Raw genomic sequence first — 22,143 nt, forward strand, 5'->3', positions numbered from 1 at the left:
CAATACTCTGAATCCACTGATTTTGAACAGAATCTGCCCAAATGGCTTGGAGTAATTTGAAATGGAAATGGATCAAGGGCCGCACCTTCATGCAGACTTGGGGGCTGGCTTTGGTTTCTTAAAAGGCTTGGATTTATTCCAACTTGAAGAAGGTTTCCAATTGGAACCAGAGTCTTTAGGGGAAGGAATGGTTTTCTGTTCCTTGTTCTGTCGAAAAGAACGAAAACAATTAGAAGCATTAGATTTACCATTAGATCTTTAATCCTGAGGCAAAAAAACTCCCTTCCCCCAGTGATAGTTGAAATAATTGAATCCAACTGAGAACCAAATACATGGTTACATTGGAAAGAAAGAGATAGTAATCTAGACTTAGATACCATGTCAGCATTCCAAGATTTAAACCATAAAGCTTTTCTAGGTAAATACATAGATTTAACATCAATTTTGATGATATCAAAAATAGCATTACAGATAAAATAATTAGCATGTTGAAGCAAACGAACAATGCTAGACAAATCAGGATCTGCTTCCTGTTGCGGTAAGCTATCCAACCAAAAGGATGATGCAGCTGCAACATCAGCCATAGAAATGGTAGGCCTGAGAAGATAACCAGAATATAAATAAGCTTTCCTTAGATAAGATTCAAGTTTCCTATGAGAAGTTTAAAAAGACCTTTTACGTTTATTAGAAGGCGGAATAGCAGACAAAGTCTTCTGTATTGCATCAGCAATATCATTTTTCATATCAACAGGGATACCATGTACATTAGATGTTGAAGGAACAACAGAAATTGTACTAGTACTGATGGAAACATTTTCTGTATGCAAAATCTTATCATTACAACTGTTACATAATACTGCTGGAGATATAATCTCAGCTAATTTACAACAGATACACTTAGGTTTGGTAGAACTGTGATCAGGCAGAAGGGTTCCAACAGTTGCTTCTGAGACAGGATCAGATTGAGACATCTTGCAAAATGTAAAAGAAAAAAACATTAAAGCAAAATTTACAGTTTCAGGAATGGGAAAAATGCAAACAGCATAGCCCTTTGAGCATATAGAAGGCAAGAGACATATAGGAAGTGGGGTGAAAAAATAAACTACATTTTTGGGCGCCAAGTATGATGCGCAACGTAAAAGGAAGTTGAATTTTTTTTTGGCGCCAACAACATCCGGAAATGACGCAACTTGCGCCATCACAGACGCAACCTCGTGCAAGGAACCCTGGCGTCAACTAAGACGCCGGAAATGACGAACGGGCGTCATCAAAGACGTACCTTCATGCCAAGAATGACAAAATAAATAACAGCATTTTGCGCCCTTGCAAGCCTAATTTTGCCCGCAAAATTAAAAGAATAAACAGTAAATTTGAAAAAAGGACTATACCCCAGGTAAGACAAATAACTTCCTAAACATGCTTCCCAAACTGAAACTGACAGTCTGCAAAAGGAAATATACATAGACGTGGCTCATGGCAAATATAAGTAAAATACATATATTTAAAACTTTATATTAATACATAAAGCGCCAAACCATAGCTGAGAGTGTCTTAAATAAGAAAAACATACTTAGCGAAAAACACCCATCGACATATAGTAGATAGCCAAACCAGTACTGAAAAATTATCAGCAGAGGTAATGGTATATAAAAGTATATCGTCGAACTGAAAAGGGAGGTAGGAGATGAATCCCTACGACCGATAACAGAGAACCGTTGAAAAGATTTCCCGCGAGGAAAACCATAAAATCAATAGGCGATACTCCCTCCACATCACATCACTTACAAACACTGTACTCTGAGAGGAACTGGGCTTCAAAATGCTTAGAAGCGCTTATCATAGAAGAAATCATATAAATCAAGCACAAACTTACTTCACCACCTCCATAGGAGGCAAAGTTTGTAAAACTGAATTGTGGGTGTGGTGAGGGGTGTATTTACAGGCATTTTGAGGTTTGGGAAACTTTGCCCCTCCTGGTAGGATGGTATATCCCATACGTCACAAGCTCATGGACTCTTGCCAACTACATTAAGAAAAATGTATTATGACATTGCTGCAAATAAAAATAATATTATGGTCTTCCTATTCAGTGTTCACCACAGGACCTATTCAATGGGCACAACAACCTGCTGATTTTACAGCTCACCGAGCCAAAATTTAAAGGGACACTGAACCCAAATGTTTTCTTTCGTGATTCAGATAGAGCATGCAATTTTAAGCAACTTTCTAATTTACTCCTATCATCAAATTCTCTTCATTCTCTTGGTATCTTTATTTGAAATGCAAGAATGTAAGTTTAGATGCCGGCATATTTTTGGTGAACACACTGTGTTGTTCTTGCCGATTGGTGGATAAATTCACCCACCAATAAACAAGTGCTTTCCATGGTTCTGAACAAAAAAAATAGCTTAGATGCCATCTTTTTCAAATAAAGAAAGCAAGAGAAGGAAGAAAAATTAATAATAGGAGTAAATTAGATAGTTGCTTAAATATGCATGCTCTATCTGAATCATGAAAGAAAAAAATTGGGTTCAGTGTCCCTTTAAGCCAATATTAATCAACCCCCCATGGTTGTTGAACAATTTTTTAATTAAATCATTAAATTATGCAATTAGTATGTGCTTTAAACTTAAGTAACAGACTATGTTATAATGTTGCAAAGTATTTCACTGACCCCACACAGGGACATGAAATCCAAACATTTTCTTTCATGATTTAGATAGAGAATACAATTTTAAATAACATTTCAATTTATGTCTATTATTTAATTTGCTACATTATTTTGTTGAATAAATAGCAATGCATATGGTTGAGCCAATCACACAAGGCATCTTTTTGCAGCTACCAATCAGCAGCTACTGAGCCTATTTAGATGATTTTTAAACAAAGGATATCAAGAGAATGAAGCAAATTAGATATTATAAGTAAATAAGAAAGTTGTTTAAAATTGCATGCTCTTTCTAAATCATGAAAGAAAAAGTGTTTTATGCCCCTTTACCTCCTTAAGGACCAAAGACGTACAGGGTACGTCTTTTTATTATTATTATCGGTTATTTGTAGAGCGCCAACAGATTCCGCAGCACTATAAACAAAGGGGGAGTAAAACAAAACAATTATAGGGATCAAATGGGTAGAGGGCCCTGCCAAGAGTTGCACTGTTGTAGTCAGCTCTTAAGAAGGTGATCTACAAACAGCTGGACTCTTAGGCTTACATGCTAAGGGGGTTCAGGAGATAGCAATGGAGGAGAGGAACTGGTATTCGGAAAGGTTAGTGTAGGTTGTATGCATCCATGAACAGTAGAGTCTTTAGGGAGCACTTGAAGCGTTTAAAACTAGAAGAGAGTCTTGTGGAGCGAGGCAGAGAGTTACACAAGATGGGAGCCAGTCTGGAGAAGTCCTGTAAACGGGAGTGTGATGAGATGACAAGAGAGGAGGAGAGTAGGAGGTCATCAGCAGAGCGAAGGGGACGGGAGGGAGAGTATCTGGAGACAAGGTCTGAGATATAGGGGGGAGCAGTGCAGTTGAGGGCTTTGTATGTCAGAATGAGAATTTTGTGTTTGATCCTAGAGGCAAGAGGAAGCCAGTGAAGGGATTGTCAGAGAGGTGCAGCAGACATAGAGCAATGTGTAAGGAAGATGAGCCTGGCAAAGGCATTCATTATGGATTGTAAAGGAGTTAGGCGGCAGGTGGGGAGACCAGAGAGGACAGAGTTGCAGTAATCAAGGCGGGAAAGAATGAGAGAGTGGATTAAAATCTTAGTTGTGTCTTGTGCAAGGAAGTGTCTAATTTTAGAGATGTTTTTTAAGGTGGAAGCGGCAGGCTTTAGCCAAGGACTGAATGTGAGGAGTGAAAGAAAGATCTGAGTCAAATGTGACCCCGAGACATCAGGCGTGCGGGGTAGGGGTAATAATGGAGTTGCTGACAGTTAAAGAGATATTGGGGGTAGAGAGTTTTGAGGAAGGGGGGAAAATAAGGAGCTCAGTTTTAGAGAGATTTAGCTTGAGGTAGTGAGAGGACATCCAGTTAGAGATGTGAGAAAGACAGTTAGTGACACGGGTTAACGAAGGAGATAGGTCTGGTGCTGAGAAGTAGATTTGGGTGTCGTCGGCATACAAATGATATTGTAAACCGTGGGACTTTATTAGGGAACCTAGTGATGACGTGTAGATTGAGAAGAAAAGGGACTGAGGAAAGAGCTTTGCGGTACTCCGACAGAAAGTGGTGACGGGGCAGAGGAGGCCCCAGAGAAGGATACACTAAAGGTACGGTTTGACAGGTAGGAAGAGAGACACAAGAGTGCTGTGTCACAGATGCCGAAGGATTGGAGGGTTTGGAGCAAAAGAGGGTGGTCAACAGTGTCAAAGGCTGTGGACAGATCAAGGAGGATAAGCAGAGAGAAGTGGCCTTTTGATTTTGCTGTAAGTAGGTCGTTGGTAACCTTAACAATTGCTGTCTCTGTGGAGTGATCGGGACGGAATCCAGATTGCAGTGGGTCAAGGAGGGAGTTTATTGTAAGGAATTGGGATAGGCGTGCATAAACTAGTTTTTCGAGAAGCTTTGATGCAAGAGGGAAAAGGGAAATAGGGCGGTAGTTGGATTTGGAGGTAGGATCAAGGGAAGGTTTTTTGAGGATAGGTGTGACCAGTGCATGTTTCAGCAATGAGGGAAATATACCGGTGCTGAGGGAGAGGTTGAAAGTGTGTGGGAGTATAGAGGTGAGGGTAGCAGAGAGGGAGGAGAGTAGCTGTGAGTGGATAGGGTCAAGGGGACAATTAGTGAGGTGAGAGCGCAGTATAAGTGCCGAAACTTCTTCTTCAGTGACAGGGGAGAAGGAGCTAAGTTTAAGGTTATGTGGGTTGTGGTTGATTGAGAACATTTGAGGGGGTGAGAGAAAGGAATTATGTTGAGAGCTGATTACATTTCTGATGGAGTCGATTTTGTTATTGAAGTGGCTGGCAAAGTCTTGAGCTGACAAAGAAGTTGTATTCGGAGGTGGGGGAGGGCGGAGAAGGGTATTGAAAGTGGAGAACAAACGTTTTGGGTTTGAAGAAAGATTAGAAATAAGAGTAGAGAAGTAATGTTGCATATGGAAATTAAAGGCAGAATAGTAGGAGTTCAAGATAAATTTGTAATGTTGAAAATCAGCTGAATTCCTAGATTTTCTCCAGTGCCGCTCAGCAGTACGGGAACATCTGCGTAGGTATCGTGTCAGAGGAGTATGCCAGGGCTGAGGATAAGTGTTTGATTTCCGAGCTATGGTAAAAGGGGCGAGATTGTTAAGGACGGATGTAAGGGTGGAGTTATAGTGGCAGATAGATTGGTCAGGGTAGGAAAAGGAGGAGAAGGATGAGAAGAGAGGTTTGGGGGAATTAGAAAGCTGCTGATCTAATGACATAATGCTTCTGTGAAGTTTGGTGTGAGGAGCAAAAGGAAGGAAAGATGTAGGGAGGGATGATATGTTGCAAGTAAGGAGATGGTGGTCAGAGGGAGGAAAGGGTGAGTTTGTGAAGTTTGAGAGAGTGCATCGCTAGCTAAAGATCAGGTCAAGGGAGTGACCATCTTTGTGAGCGGGAGAATCAGTCCATTGTAACAAACCGAAAGAGGAAGTGAGTTGCAGAAGTTGTTTTGCAGAGGAGGTAGTGGGATTGTCAAGAGGGATGTTGAAGTCACCAAGAATGAGGGAAGGGGTGTCTGAGGAAAGGAAATAAGGTACCCAGGCAGCCAAGTGATCTAGAAATTGAGTTGAGGAGCCAGGGGGTTGGTATATGACTGCAACACGTATAGAAAGAGGAGAGAATAAGCGAATAATGTGGGTTTCAAATGAGGAAAATGTGAGAGAAGAGATGGGATGTATTTGTTGAAAGGTGCAACGAGAGAAAAGTAAAATACCTACACAACCTCCTTGTCTATTACCAGACCTAGGAGTGTGGCTGAAGTGGAGACCCCCATGTGACAGAGCAGCAGTGGATGCTGTGTCAAGGGGAGAGAGCCAGGTTTCTGTTAGGGCCAGAAGGTTGAGGGAGTGGGAGATAAAGAGGTCATGTATAGAAGTGAGTTTGTTGCAAACAGAGCGAGAGTTCCAGAGTGCAGAAGTGAAAGGGGTAGTGGCTTTTGATGCAAGAGGAATGTGAGTAAGGTTGTCAGAGTTTTGATTTTTGAGTCTGTGGGACGGTACACATGGATGTGCACGGCTAGGCAGTTGTTGGGGACCAGGATTAGGGTAGATGTCACCAGCAGTTAGTAAAAGCAACAGGGAGAGTGACATGAGATGAGATACAGATTTGCAGTAATGAGACTGCTTTTGAGACAAGGTGCAGGGGGGAGAGAGAGTGTTTAGGAATAGGTGAAGTTTGTGAGTACAAAAGTAAGGTGAGTTTAAGAGAGATGGGCTAATGAACAGTGCAGGTGGAGAGGGAGAAGGAGTAATTGAATAATGTAGTTTGTTATAGAGACAAAAAGGCAGCAAAAATGAATATGGAGATAAAAAAAGTTCCTTAACGACCTAGGACGTACCCTGTACGTCGTCGGTGTTTCCAAGCGGTGGAAGCGATCCTGATCGCTTCCAGCCGCTTTCATGTTATTACAGTGATGCCTCGATATCGAGGCATCCTGCAATAACATTTGCCCTCTATGCATTGGTCATCGATGGCCACGATTGTTGGTGGGTGGGAGCCGATGTGGGAGGCCATCATTGGTAGGCTCTAAGTAAGAGGGGGGCGGAATCGCAAGCGGGAACACTATACTATGAAACAATACATTTTTCCAATACGGTGGGGGAAAGGACTATGGAGGGTGGGAATTTTTGCCTAAGGAAGCTGGGAGGGGGTGGGGGGTTGGATATTGAGAGGGGGCAGCTACACTACAGAAATGTTTTTATTTATATAAAAAAATACCATGTTTTATGGCAAACTGGGTACTGTCAGACAGCTGCCAGTACCCAAGATGGCACACAATAAGGTAGAGGGGGAGGGTTAGAGAGCTGTTTGGGAGGGATCAGGGAGGTTGGGGGCTATGAGAGGATCCTACACAGCAGAATTATGTTTTTAACCCCCCCCAAAAAAACTTTTTATTTTAGTACTGGCAGGCCTTCAATGGTCCACCTTTTACCCTCCCGTCTTGACATTCTGTGTCCTCTTTGGCTTGGGTATAAATTTCCCATAAGTAATGAACATAAATTTTGCTTATCTGATAATTTCCTTTTCTTCTGTGGGAAAGAGTCCACAGCCCCCCGCACGTTTTTGAGGCGTTGTGGTTGTTTTCATCTTCTGGCACCTAGGGAAAGTGGGAGGAGTATTTAAGCCTTTGGCTGGTGGGTCTTTGCTTCCTCCTGGTGGGCAGGTTCTTATTTCCCATAAGTAATGAATGCGGCTGTGGACTCTTTACCATTAGGAAGAAAATGGACACATGATATACACTACAGCTACAAATTAACTGCTTCATTGCGGGGACACCGAGCTAAGAAAATACACTAAAGAGTTTCTCTTTATCTTTGCATTATATTTATCTGTATGAAGCATCTCAGCAGAAAGAATATAATACATTTGGCAAATGTTCTTTATTTTGTATGTATTCTTTTAAATGATATGCAGAACTAAACTGAAACAGCCAAGTGGAAAGAAATATGGTAGGTTATCACAAAAATAAAAAAGCCTTATTAAATTCAACCTCTTATTTGTGAACTTGGCATTTCTTTTCAGAGAGTCGATCCATAAAAAGGGTTGTGTGTGTACAGACTTTGGAAAATATTGTGCACAGAAATTAAGTTTAGTAAAAGGTATATAAGATAAAACCATAAAACAGGAAAATGTATGATGTATGCTACATAACATCAATTATACAGATTATACATCTTAGTTTAATGTTGAAAATAAAAAAAAGTATTGTTTACTGTTGAGATACTGTACAATGGTGTAATTCAAAACAGGTTGAAATCTATCAATCTAATGCAACTAATTCCTGTAACATTATTTTTCATACAGTAACCAGGATCTTTATTTTTAATTTTGCTTTATGAAATGTGTCCTCTTTATTTTAACAACTGGAAATGAAATGTTACCTGCACCAGATATTTCTGACTTCCATACATTACATATTGTGGTGCCAGACTGTAAATCATGTAACTGGTATGCAGAACGATCAACAAGAGTATCATGCAGAGAAATAGAAGCGCTTGTGGTCTTGTCCGTCCTCTTCTTATTTTGTACAACTGTGTATATATTTAATAAAAAATATATATATATATCAGAATGGTACATAAAATAACAATGAAACATATACATGATCAGCATTGTCTTCAGAATGTTTCATGACAAGTTAACACATTTAAACATATACCTTTATGACTTAAAGGTACACTAAAACCACATTTTTTCTTTCATTTCTCTATTCAGATAGAACATGCAATTTTAAGCAACTTTCTAATTTACTCCTACTATCAATTTTTCTTCGTTCTCTTACTTTCTTTATTTAAAAAGCAGGAATGTGATGCATAGGATCCAGTCCATTTTTGGTTGAGAACCTGGGTTATACTTGCTTATTGGTGGATAAATGTAAGCCTCCAATAAGTAAGCGCTATCCATGGTTCTGAACCAAAAATGGGCTGGCTGCTAAGATTTACATTACTGCTTTTAAAATAAAGATAGCAAGGGAACGAAGAAAAATTGATAATAGGAGTAAATTAGAAAGTTGCTTAAAATTGCATGCTCTATCTGAATCATAAAAGAAAAAAAACAGAATTTATGTTTACCTGATAAATTACTTTCTCCAACGGTGTGTCCGGTCCACGGCGTCATCCTTACTTGTGGGATATTCTCTTCCCCAACAGGAAATGGCAAAGAGCCCAGCAAAGCTGGTCACATGATCCCTCCTAGGCTCCGCCTTCCCCAGTCATTCGACCGACGTAAAGGAGGAATATTTGCATAGGAGAAATCATATGATACCGTGGTGACTGTAGTTAAAGAAAATAAATCATCAGACCTGATTAAAAAACCAGGGCGGGCCGTGGACCGGACACACCGTTGGAGAAAGTAATTTATCAGGTAAACATAAATTCTGTTTTCTCCAACATAGGTGTGTCCGGTCCACGGCGTCATCCTTACTTGTGGGAACCAATACCAAAGCTTTAGGACACGGATGATGGGAGGGAGCAAATCAGGTCACCTAGATGGAAGGCACCACGGTTTGCAAAACCTTTCTCCCAAAAATAGCCTCAGAAGAAGCAAAAGTATCAAATTTGTAAAATTTGGTAAAAGTGTGCAGTGAAGACCAAGTCGCTGCCTTACATATCTGATCAACAGAAGCCTCGTTCTTAAAGGCCCATGTGGAAGCCACGGCCCTAGTGGAATGAGCTGTGATTCTTTCAGGAGGCTGCCGTCCGGCAGTCTCATAAGCCAATCTGATGATGCTTTTAAGCCAAAAAGATAGAGAGGTAGAAGTTGCTTTTTGACCTCTCCTTTTACCAGAATAAACAACAAACAAGGAAGATGTTTGTCTGAAATCCTTTGTAGCATCTAAATAGAATTTTAGAGCACGCACTACATCCAAATTGTGCAACAAACGTTCCTTCTTTGAAACTGGATTCGGACACAAAGAAGGCACAACTATCTCCTGGTTAATGTTTTTGTTAGAAACAACTTTCGGAAGAAAACCAGGTTTAGTACGCAAAACCACCTTATCTGCATGGAACACCAGATAAGGAGGAGAACACTGCAGAGCAGATAACTCTGAAACTCTTCTAGCAGAAGAAATTGCAACCAAAAACAAAACTTTCCAAGATAATAACTTGATATCAACGGAATGTAGGGGCTCAAACGGAACCCCCTGAAGAACTGAAAGAACTAAATTGAGACTCCAAGGAGGAGTCAAAGGTTTGTAAACAGGCTTGATTCTAACCAGAGCCTGAACAAAAGCCTGAACATCTGGCACAGCCGCCAGCTTTTTGTGAAGTAAAACAGATAAAGCAGAAATCTGTCCCTTCAAAGAACTTGCCGATAATCCTTTCTCCAAACCTTCTTGAAGAAAGGATAGAATCTTAGGAATTTTTATCTTGTTCCATGGTAATCCTTTAGATTCACACCAACAGATATATTTTTTCCATATCTTATGGTAGATTTTTCTAGTTACAGGCTTTCTGGCCTGAACAAGAGTATCAATGACAGAATCTGAGAACCCTCGCTTTGATAAAATCAAGCGTTCAATCTCCAAGCAGTCAGTTGGAGTGAAACCAGATTCGGATGTTCGAACGGACCTTGAACAAGAAGGTCCTGTCTCAAAGGTAGCTTCCATGGTGGAGCCGATGAAATATTCACCAGGTCTGCATACCAAGTCCTGCGTGGCCACGCAGGAGCTATCAAGATCACCGATGCCCTCTCCTGATTGATCCTGGCTACCAGCCTGGGGATGAGAGGAAACGGTGGGAATACATAAGCTAGGTTGAAGGTCCAAGGTGCTACTAGTGCATCTACTAGAGTAGCCTTGGGATCCCTGGATCTGGACCCGTAGCGAGGAACCTTGAAGTTCTGATGAGAGGCCATCAGATCCATGTCTGGAATGCCCCACAATTGAGTTATTTGGGCAAAGATTTCCGGATGGAGTTCCCACTCCCCCGGATGAAATGTCTGACGACTCAGAAAATCCGCTTCCCAATTTTCCACGCCTGGGATGTGGATTGCAGACAAGTGGCAGGAGTGAGTCTCCGCCCATTGAATGATTTTGGTCACTTCTTCCATCGCCAGGGAACTCCTTGTTCCCCCCTGATGGTTGATATACGCAACAGTCGTCATGTTGTCTGATTGAAACCGTACGAATTTGGCCTTTGCTAGCTGAGGCCAAGCCTTGAGAGCATTGAATATCGCTCTCAGTTCCAGAATGTTTATCGGGAGAAGAGATTCTTCCCGAGACCAAAGACCCTGAGCTTTCAGGGGTTCCCAGACCGCGCCCCAGCCTACCAGACTGGCGTCGGTCGTGACAATGACCCACTCTGGTCTGCGGAAGCTCATCCCCTGTGACAGGTTGTCCAGGGTTAGCCACCAACGGAGTGAATCTCTGGTCCTCTGATCTACTTGTATCGTCGGAGACAAGTCTGTATAATCCCCATTCCACTGACTGAGCATGCACAGTTGTAATGGTCTCAGATGAATTCGCGCAAAAGGAACTATGTCCATTGCCGCGACCATCAAACCTATTACTTCCATGCACTGTGCTATGGAAGGAAGAAGAACAGAATGAAGTACTTGACAAGAGCTTAGAAGTTTTGATTTTCTGGCCTCTGTCAGAAAAATCCTCCTTTCTAAGGAGTCTATTATTGTTCCCAAGAAGGGAACTCTTGTTGACGGAGATAGAGAACTTTTTTCTACGTTCACTTTCCACCCGTGAGATCTGAGAAAGGCCAGGACAATGTCCGTATGAGCCTTTGCTTGTGGTAGGGACGACGCTTGAATCAGTATGTCGTCCAAGTAAGGTACTACTGCAATGCCCCTTGGTCGTAGCACCGCTAGAAGGGACCCTAGTACCTTTGTGAAAATTCTTGGAGCAGTGGCTAATCCGAATGGAAGTGCCACAAACTGGTAATGCTTGTCCAGAAAGGCGAACCTTAGGAACCGATGATGTTCCTTGTGGATAGGAATATGTAGATACGCATCCTTTAAATCCACCGTGGTCATGAATTGACCTTCCTGGATGGAAGGAAGAATTGTCCGAATGGTTTCCATTTTGAACGATGGAACCTTGAGAAACTTGTTTAGGATCTTGAGATCTAAGATTGGTCTGAATGTTCCCTCTTTTTTGGGAACTATGAACAGATTGGAGTAGAATCCCATCCCTTGTTCTCCTAATGGAACAGGATGAATCACTCCCATTTTTAACAGGTCTTCTACACAATGTAAGAATGCCTGTCTTTTTATGTGGTCTGAAGACAATTGAGACCTGTGGAACCTCCCCCTTGGGGGAAGCTCCTTGAATTCCAGAAGATAACCTTGGGAGACTATTTCTAGCGCCCAAGGATCCAGAACATCTCTTGCCCAAGCCTGAGCGAAGAGAGAAAGTCTGCCCCCCACCAGATCCGGTCCCGGATCGGGGGCCAACATCTCATGCTGTCTTGGTAGTAGTGGCAGGTTTCTTGGCCTGCTTACCTTTGTTCCAGCCTTGCATTGGCCTCCAGGCTGGCTTGGTTTGAGAAGTATTACCCTCTTGCTTAGAGGATGTAGCACTTGGGGCTGGTCCGTTTCTGCGAAAGGGACGAAAATTTGGTTTATTTTTAGCCTTGAAAGACCTATCCTGAGGAAGGGCGTGGCCCTTACCCCCAGTGATATCAGAAATAATCTCTTTCAAGTCAGGGCCAAACAGCGTTTTCCCCTTGAAAGGTATGTTAAGCAATTTGTTCTTGGAAGACGCATCCGCTGACCAAGATTTTAGCCAAAGCGCTCTGCGCGCCACAATAGCAAACCCTGAATTTTTCGCCGCTAATCTAGCCAATTGCAAAGTGGCGTCTAAAGTAAAAGAGTTAGCCAATTTGAGAGCATGAATTCTGTCCATAATCTCCTCATAAGAAGAATCTTTATTGAGCGACTTTTCTAGTTCATCGAACCAGAAACACGCTGCTGTAGTGACAGGAACAATGCATGAAATTGGTTGTAGAAGGTAACCTTGCTGAACAAACATCTTTTTAAGCAAACCCTCTAATTTTTTATCCATAGGATCTTTGAAAGCACAACTATCTTCTATAGGGATAGTAGTGCGTTTGTTTAGAGTAGAAACCGCCCCCTCGACCTTGGGGACTGTCTGCCATAAGTCCTTTCTGGGGTCGACCATAGGAAACAATTTCTTAAATATAGGGGGAGGGACAAAAGGTATGCCGGGCCTTTCCCATTCTTTGTTTACAATGTCCGCCACCCGCTTGGGTATAGGAAAAGCTTCGGGGGGCCCCGGGACCTCTAGGAACTTACCTAATTTCTCTGGAATGACCAAATTCTCACAATCATCCAGAGTAGATAACACCTCCTTAAGCAGAGCGCGGAGATGTTCCAATTTAAATTTGAATGTAATCACATCAGGTTCAGCTTGTTGAGAAATTTTCCCTGAATCTGAAATTTCTCCCTCAGACAAAACCTCCCTGGCCCCCTCAGACTGGTGTAGGGGCATTTCAGAACCATTATCATCAGCGTCCTCATGCTCTTCAGTATTTTCTAAAACAGAGCAGTCGCGCTTTCGCTGATAAGTGGGCATTTTGGCTAAAATGTTTTTGATAGAATTATCCATTACAGCCGTTAATTGTTGCATAGTAAGGAGTATTGGCGCACTAGATGTACTAGGGGCCTCCTGTGTGGGCAAGACTGGCGTAGACGAAGGAGGGGATGATGCAGTACCATGCTTACTCCCCTCACTTGAGGAATCATCTTGGGCATCATTTTCTCTAAATTTTGTGTCACATAAATCACATCTATTTAAATGAGAAGGAACCTTGGCTTCCTCACATACAGAACATAGTCTATCTGATAGTTCAGACATGTTAAACAGGCATAAACTTGATAACAAAGTACAAAAAACGTTTTAAAATAAAACCGTTACTGTCACTTTAAATTTTAAACTGAACACACTTTATTACTGAAAATGTGAAAAAGTATGAAGGAATTGTTCAAAATTCACCAAAATTTCACCACAGTGTCTTAAAGCCTTAAAAGTATTGCACACCAAATTTGAAAGCTTTAATTCTTAAAATAACGGAACCGGAGCCGTTTTTATATTTAACCCCTATACAGTCCCTGGTATCTGCTTTGCTGAGACCCAACCAAGCCCAAAGGGGAATACGATACCAAATGACGCCTTCAGTAAGCTTTTTCTATGTATCTGAGCTCCTCACACATGCATCTGCATGGCTTGCTTCCCAAAAACAACTGCGCAATAGAGGCGCGAAAATGAGGCTCTGCCTATGATTAGAGAAGGCCCCCAGAGAAAAAGGTGTCCAATACTGTGCCTGCCGGTTATTTTACATAATTCCCAAGAATAAAATAACTCCTCAAAGCTATGAAGTATTAAAAATGCTTATAAATCAATCGTTTTAGCCCAGAAAAATGTCTACCAGTCTTTAAAGCCCTTGTGAAGCCCTTTATTCTCAATTAATAAAAATGGCTTACCGGATCCCATAGGGAAAATGACAGCTTCCAGCATTACCACGTCTTGTTAGAAATGTGTCATACCTCAAGCAGCAAAAGTCTGCTCACTGTTTCCCCCAACTGAAGTTAATTCCTCTCAACAGTCCTGTGTGGAAACAGCCATCGATTTTAGTAACGGTTGCTAAAATCATTTTCCTCTAACAAACAGAAATCTTCATCTCTTTTCTGTTTCAGAGTAAATAGTACATACCAGCACTATTTTAAAATAACAAACTCTTGATTGAAGAATAAAAACTACATTTAAACACCAAAAAACTCTAAGCCATCTCCGTGGAGATGTTGCCTGTACAACGGCAAAGAGAATGACTGGGGAAGGCGGAGCCTAGGAGGGATCATGTGACCAGCTTTGCTGGGCTCTTTGCCATTTCCTGTTGGGGAAGAGAATATCCCACAAGTAAGGATGACGCCATGGACCGGACACACCTATGTTGGAGAAATTGGGTTCAGTGTCCCTTTAAGGAAAGCAAAAATGTTCCTACTATTATATTTGGTTTGATTATAGAAACTTGTCCCTACCATGGTGCTACTTTTGAACACATTTCTACAAAAGTATTTACTTTATATAGGAAAAAAAAATATTTTACCAAACTGTCTTTTAATGTATTTATTGTTATTTAAATATATGGATTTAAACATTAAATGGATATAAGTAGGGAACATGAAAAAGAGGGACATGTAATCAAAACAAATCAAAGTAATAAAAACACAATATATACTTACCTGATAAACTAATTTATTTCATGGTGGTGAAAACCCTTCTCTACCACTAGGAGGAGGAAAAGAGTCCCAAAACCCAAGAGCTCTATAAAACCCCTCCAACCTCACACATACCTCAGTCTAACGTATAGCCAAGTAAATGAGGTAAGAAAATGGAATAAGAGCCATAAAATGAGCAGGGAAAAAAGATGCTCAGAAGAAAAAAAACTAACCCCAGAAAAACACAAGGGTGGGATCTCATGGACTCTCACAACTATGAAAGAAATTAATTTATCAGGTAAGTATAAATTATGTTTTCTTTCATACAGGTGGTGAGAGTCCACGAGTAATAACAGAGGATTTAAAAAAACATACTTTTCACTTAGAAATTAAATCTTCAACCTTAAGTAAATATATGCTTTATTTAAATTATATATATATATATATATATATATATATATATATATATATTCGTAGCAAAGATGTGCACTCTCACTTTACTGCAACTGTCCGGGTGCTAGTGAAACACTATATGAAGAAACAAAAGAACTTGCACTCACAGGGCTTTTCAGTGTTAACTTTTACTATCGTCTGAGGAAGGGGATATATTATCCTCGAAACGTCACATATTTGATAAGTAAAAGTTAACACTGAAAAGCCCAGTGAGTGCAAGTTCTTTTGTTTCTTTATATATATATATATATATATATATATATATATATATATATATATATATATATATATATATATATATATATATACACATACATACAGGTGAAACTCGAGTAATTAGAATACCGTGCTGAAGTTAATTTATTTCACTAATGCAACTTAAAAGGTGAAACTAATATATGAGATAGACTCATTACATGCAAAGCAAGATAGCTCAAGCCGTGATTTGTCATAATTGTGATGATTATGGCTTACAGCTCATGAAAACCCCAAATCCACAATCTCAGAAAATTAGAATATTACATGCAATCAATAAAATAAGGATTGTACATAGAACAACATCGGACCTCTGAAAAGTATAACCATGCATACTATATGTACTCAGTACTTGGTTTGGGCCCCTTTTGCAGCAATTACTGCCTCAATGCGGCGTGGCATGGAAGCTATCAGCCTGTGGCACTGCTGAGGTGTTATGGAAGACCAAGATGCTTCAATAGCGGCCTTCAGCTCTTCTGCATTGTTCGGTCTCATGTCTCTTATCTTTCTCTTGGCAATGCCCCATAGATTCTCTATGGGGTTCAGGTCAGGCGAGTTTGCTGGCCAATCAAGCACAGTAATCCCACGGTCATTGATGCAGGTTTTGGTGCTTTTGGTAGTGTGGGCAGGTGCCAAGTCCTGCTGGAAAATGAAGTCAGCATCCCCATAGAGCTCGTCTGCGGAAGGAAGCATGAAGTTCTCCAAAATCTCCTGGTAGACATCTGCGTTGACCCTGGACTTAATGAAGCACAGTGGACCAACACCAGCAGATGAAATGACTCCCCAAATCAAAACAGACTGTGGAAACTTCAAAATGGACTTCAAGCATCTTGCAGTGTGTGCCTCTCCATTCTTCCTTCATACTCTGGGTACTTGGTTTCCAAATGAGATGCAAAATTTGCTCTCATCAGAAAAGAGGACTTTGGACCACTGAGCACCAGACCAGGTCTGTTTTTTCTTTAGCCCAGGTAAGACGCTTCTGACGTTGTTTGTTGTTCAAGAGTGGCTTGACAAGAGGAATTACGACATTTGAAGCCCATGTCCAGGATCCGTCTGTGTGTGGTGGCTCTTGATGCACACACTCCAGCCTTAGTGCACTCCTTGTGAAAGTCCCCAACACTTTTGAATGGCCTTTTCCTGACAATCCTCTCCAGGCTGTGGTCATCCCTGCTGCTTGTGCACCTTTTCTTTCCACACTTTACCTTCCACATAACTTTCTATTAAAGTGCTTTGATACAGCACTTTGGGAACATCAAACTTATTTTGCAATTACCTTTTGAGGCTTTCCCTCCTTATGGGTGTCAATGATGGTTTTCTGCACAACTGTGAGGTCAGCAGTCTTTCCTATGAGTGTGATTCCTACTGAACCAGACTGAGAGGGCATTTAAAGGCTCAGGAACCCTTTGCAGGTGATATGGAAAAAAGTATGTAAGGAGGACCAGGTAGCCACCTTACAAATCTGACCCATAGAGGCCTTGTTCTTAAAGGCCCAAAAGGAAGCCACCACTCTAGTGGAATGAGCCGTAATCCTCTGAGGAGGTCTAAGTCCCGCTGACTCGTAATTTAAGCGAATACCACTCCTCAACCAAAAAGATAAAGAAGTCAAAGAAGCCTTCAGACCCTTACGCTTCCCAGAGTAGATAACAAACAAAGTGCAAACCACATCCAGATGATGAAGAAAGTGTTCCTTTGAAGGAGGAGGATTAGGACCTAAGGAAGGAACCACAATCTCCTGATTGATGTTACGATCAGACACCACCTTAGGTAGAAAACCCAAGCAGGTACGTAGGACAGCCTTATCAGTGTGGAACACCAAATAAGGACGCTCACATTGCAAGGCAGCTATTTCAGAAACTCTGCATAGCCAAGAGAAGAAGAACGTTCCAAGACAACAATTTATTGTCAACCGAATACATAGGCTCACACGGAGCCCATTGCAAAAACTTAAGAACAAAATTCAAACTCCAAGGTGGAGGGTTAGATCTGAACACAGGTTTGATCTTAATCAGAGCCGTAATGAAAGATTGCACGTCAGATAGCTCAGTGAGCCTCTTGTGTAGCAAAACAGAAAAGGCGAAATTTGTCTCCTCAGGGAAATGGCAGAAAGGCCCTTCTCCATACCCTCCTGGAGAAAGGAAAGTATCCTGGCAGCATTAACCTTATGCCAGGCTAAGCCACACTCTTCACACCAGAATAAGTAAGTTCTCCACACATTATGATAGATGACGAGTAAGAGGCTTACGAGCCTGAATGAGAGTATCAATAACCCTCTCAGAGAAACCTCTCTTGGCTAGGACTAAGCGTTCAATCTCAACACAGCCAGCCTCAGACAATCTAGATATTGATGAACAAAAGGACCCGGTTACATCAGATCCTTGCGACAAGGTAACTTCCACGGAGGAGATGAAGAAACCCCCACCAGGTCCGCGAACCACATCCTTCACGGCCACGATGGAGCAATCAGAATTACAGATACCTGCTCCTGCTTGATGCGGGCCACTACACAAGGAAGAAGTGGTAATGGCGGGAAAATGTAAATTAGATTGAACCTCCAAGGCACTGCTAATGCATCTATTAGATCCGCTTGAGGATCCCTAAACCGCAACCCATATCTGGGTAGCTTGGAATTGAGCTGGGACGCCATGAGATCTATCTCCGGTGTCCCCATTTGTTGCAAATCTCTGCAAACACCCCGGGATGGAGACCATTTTCCCAGATGAAAGGATTGTCTGCTGAGGAAATCCGCTTCCCAGTTGTCCACACCCGGAATGTGGATCGCTGACAGCAAGCAGTTGTGGGCCTCCGCCCACTCCAGGATCCAAGATACTTCCTTCATTGCTAGGGAGCTCCTTGTTCCTCCCTGATGGTTGATGTAAGCCACCAAGGTTATGTTGTCTGACTGGAATCTGATAAACTGGGACAAACCCAGAAGAGGCCAAGCCTTCAGAGCATTGGACATCGTTCAAAGTTCCAGAATGTTAATCGGCCCTGTGCCTTCCTGGCACCCCAAACAGCTCCCCATACTGAGAGACTTGCGTCCATAGTCACAATCTCCAAGGATGGTCTTAAGAAGGATGTCCCTTGGGACAGGTGATCTGGACAGAGCCACCAGGAGAGAGATTTGCAAGAGGTACAGGGACAATGACTCCTAGGGAGGAGAGATCCCTCACGCACTCCAGAAAGGCTTCTCTCTTTTCTGGCCTTGAAGACAGGTTTGATAGGAGGAATCTGCAGCAGGATGAATGAGACTTGAAACCTATCTTGTATCCCTGAGCGATGACCTCCAGGACCCACTGGTCTTGAACGTCCCCAAACCAAGCTTCTGAAAAGATCGGGGTCGCCCCTTCATGTCCACTTTGACCCGGCAGGCTTTTTGCTCTGCTTGGATTTATTCCAGGACTGAGCCGGCTTCCAAGTACCCTTGGATTGCTCAGGCTTTGTGGAGGGTTGCTGAATCAGAACGAAAGGAATGAAAATTTGGACCTTGTCCCTTAGACTTGTTCTTCTTATCCTGCGGTAAAAAGGCACCTTTGTCTCCAGTAACCGTGGAGATAATTGAGTCAAGGCCTGGACCAAATAAAATCTTTCACTTAAAGGGGAGGGAAAGAAGTCTTGACTTCGAAGTCATGTCTGCAGACCAGGACTTCAGCCAGAGTGCCCTACGGGCTTGAACAGAAAAATCTGAAAGCCTTATCATGCAGTCGAATAATTTCAATATTTGCATCACAAAAAAATAAAAGAACTAGCCACCCATAAGGCCTTAATTCTTTCCCGGATCACGTCGAGGTGACCCTCCACCTCGATTAACTCGGATAAGGAGTCACACCAGTAGGTAGCCGTTCCAGTAACGGCAGCCGCTGCCGGTTGAAACAAATATCCCGTATGTTGAAACATCTTTCTTAACAGAATTTCTATCTTCTCTCTTAAAGGAAGAAGGGGAAAATGAAGAACCAATTCTTTCCCATTCATTCTTAATAATGTTCGCCATCTTTACAGGAACTGGGAAAGTTTGTGGTACAACCCTGTCCTCGTAGACCTTATCTAATTTAGGAATTAAAGGTCCCTCAGGCAATTTGGGCTCTGGAACCTCTAAAGTAGCCAAAACTTCCTTCAACAGAAAGTGTAAATGCTCAATCTTAAATCTAAAATCTCGTTCCTCCACAGCTGGAGGTTTAGAGGCAGCAGATTTCAACCCATAAAGAGCGCCTTCTGAATTATCAGAGTCACCTTCATCGGTAATCTTGTATCAGATAAATCCAATAAGCTAGTAGATTACCCCTGGGAAGGATAGCAATATTTCACCTTTCATTTGCGCTTACCAGGGCGAGGTAAAGCACTAAAGGCTGCAGACACTGCTGTTTGTAACTGCTCAGTAAAGTCTGGCGGTAAAAGCCCCCCTCCAGATGGAGGATTAGGAGTGCTACGAGAAGCTGCATGTGTATTAGGAGATGACTGTAGGGTACGCACCTCACGGGACGAAGACTTCTCAGAGGTGGACAGCTCAGTGGTATCAAACATATTAACCTTCTTTGACATGATTACTTTATCAAGGCATGTGGAACATAGTTGAGCTGGCGGGTTTACAGCGGCCTCCTAACAATATAGACAGGTATTAGACTTAGGTATAGAGGGAGTACCCTCTAACGCATCAGAGTCCTCCATAGCTTGCGCTTACAAAGCAGACTATTGCTTAATAAGAAAAAATGGCACCTTTATACCCCCAATAGCTGGGGCACTCACCATCTCCTATGACCCAGGCCAGAGAAGCCGCTTCTTCTCCGGTAAGCTGCACGGTCAGGAAAGAGGAAATAAGTGTGACCACACCCGGTCACGTGGTGCGCAATGCAGGACCGCCCCTGCTATAATGGCATAATAGCGTGCCAAGCCTTTAAGGCTGCCCAGCTCCCAAAAATGAAAGTAAAAACCCTGTACGTTCCAACATCTGGTTGAGACTCATCTCACACATGTCACAGCATAATCAAATAAACTTATGTGATTAAACCCCACTGTTCAATAATCCCCCCGGAGATATTAACCCTTGATTCCATACAGATTAAAGGAGCCACACTGTCACCCTGTCTTCTTGCGTTATCATATGTGTAAAAAAAATTAAACAATCTTACGGGAATCTATGACTGATGGAAGCAGGCAGTGAAACTCGTCAACACTGACTGCTTAGGAGCTGTTAATACGAGTCTGGATGAGTTCAAAGAAAGACTCTCCCTGCATCTTCAGACTCTAACATTTGCCAATGCTCTCACTGAGAGGCTGACATGACTACTTAAAACTCCAGTCCCATTTTGAAGGGTAGATACCCTTCATAAGGAACTATTTTGAATCTTCTGACACTTCTCTGTCAACCTCCTGTGACGAAAGGTAAAGAATGACTGGGATATGAGGGTAGTAGGAGTAGTATTTAAGCCTTTGGCTGGGGTGTCTTTGCCCCAACAGTAAAAAATGATGTTGTGGACTCTCCTCATATTAAGAAGGAAATAAGACAGATATACAGAGGAGTAAGAAAGAATAAAAGATTTTGGTCTGATCTGTAGTTTTTGCCTCCTAATGGACTAGATTTTAATCCCGCATATGATGACTTGTGGACTCTAATAACCATATGAAAGAACATGGGAGCACTTTATTTAGAAGGCAGAATAGAATGGAGAAATTTAATTTCAAATATGACCTAAGCAAAGGCATTCAGAATTTATATTATTTCTAAAATATGTTAGAACTCCCAGCTACTGCCTTGCACAGGTCTTCAGAATATAAGACTCCTTCAACTACTTAAAAGAATGTAAATCCAAAAAGGCTGAAACGATCGTCTGGGGTTGCTGTGTTCCTTGTTCAGAGAGGAATTGCCTGGTATTTCGGTGCTGGACTGACAGTAATAGGCGGGATCAGACTGATATACTACAGGAAAGTTCTACTCTGTGAAAAGCATTGCTGGGCTAAAAGAAGTTGCACCCAGGTGGTAAATCGCCATAGAACAGGCTAACAATGGTATTGAGCTGGTTGTTCGTTCCTGTGAGTGCATTTCTCTCTGTGTGTAAATCCAAAAATGTTTGTTCATGATTTAGATACATACATACAAATTTGAACAACTTTTCATTTTACTTCTATTGCCAAAATTGTTTTATTATGTTATTTTTTATTGGAGGAGAAGCAATGCACTACTGGAAGCTAGCTGAGTACATCAGGCAAGCCTATGTCAATAGTCATATATGTGTAGTCATCAATTAACATCTAGCTCAAAGAAGTGTTTTGCTACTTCTAAGTGTACCTAGGTATCTTTCAACAAAGGATACAAAAGAATGAAGAAAATTAGATAATAGAAGTAAACTGGAAAACTGTTAAAAATGGTTTCCTCTATTTTAATAAGGAGAGACATTTTTTGGGTTTCATGTCCCTTAAAGATGAGAAGCTGCGCTTGTAGACAAAAGCTTTAGGCAACAGTGGCGCAGTAAACTTTAGAAATAGTCTTTACAACATACGCAGTATTCTTATAGTTATTTGGTCAACACAGGCATTAAACCAAATCTAAGGTATTAGAAAAAGAAACAAGTGAGAGATA

The 22,143-nt window shown here is 41.7% G+C and overlaps 1 protein-coding gene across 1 annotated transcript in view; it reads right to left on the reverse strand.

The window, feature by feature from the left end:
- LMBRD1 (LMBR1 domain containing 1) overlaps positions 1-22,143 on the reverse strand; it is an 810,247-nt gene that overhangs the window by 210,884 nt on the left and 577,220 nt on the right. Inside the window, exon 12 of the mRNA XM_053710415.1 lies at positions 8,057-8,206. Within this exon, the coding sequence (XP_053566390.1) occupies positions 8,057-8,206 (150 nt within the window). The remainder of the gene's footprint in view (positions 1-8,056; positions 8,207-22,143) is intronic.

This window comes from Bombina bombina, chromosome 4 (assembly GCF_027579735.1).
Source record: "Bombina bombina isolate aBomBom1 chromosome 4, aBomBom1.pri, whole genome shotgun sequence".
Classification (NCBI taxonomy): Eukaryota; Metazoa; Chordata; class Amphibia; order Anura; family Bombinatoridae; genus Bombina; species Bombina bombina.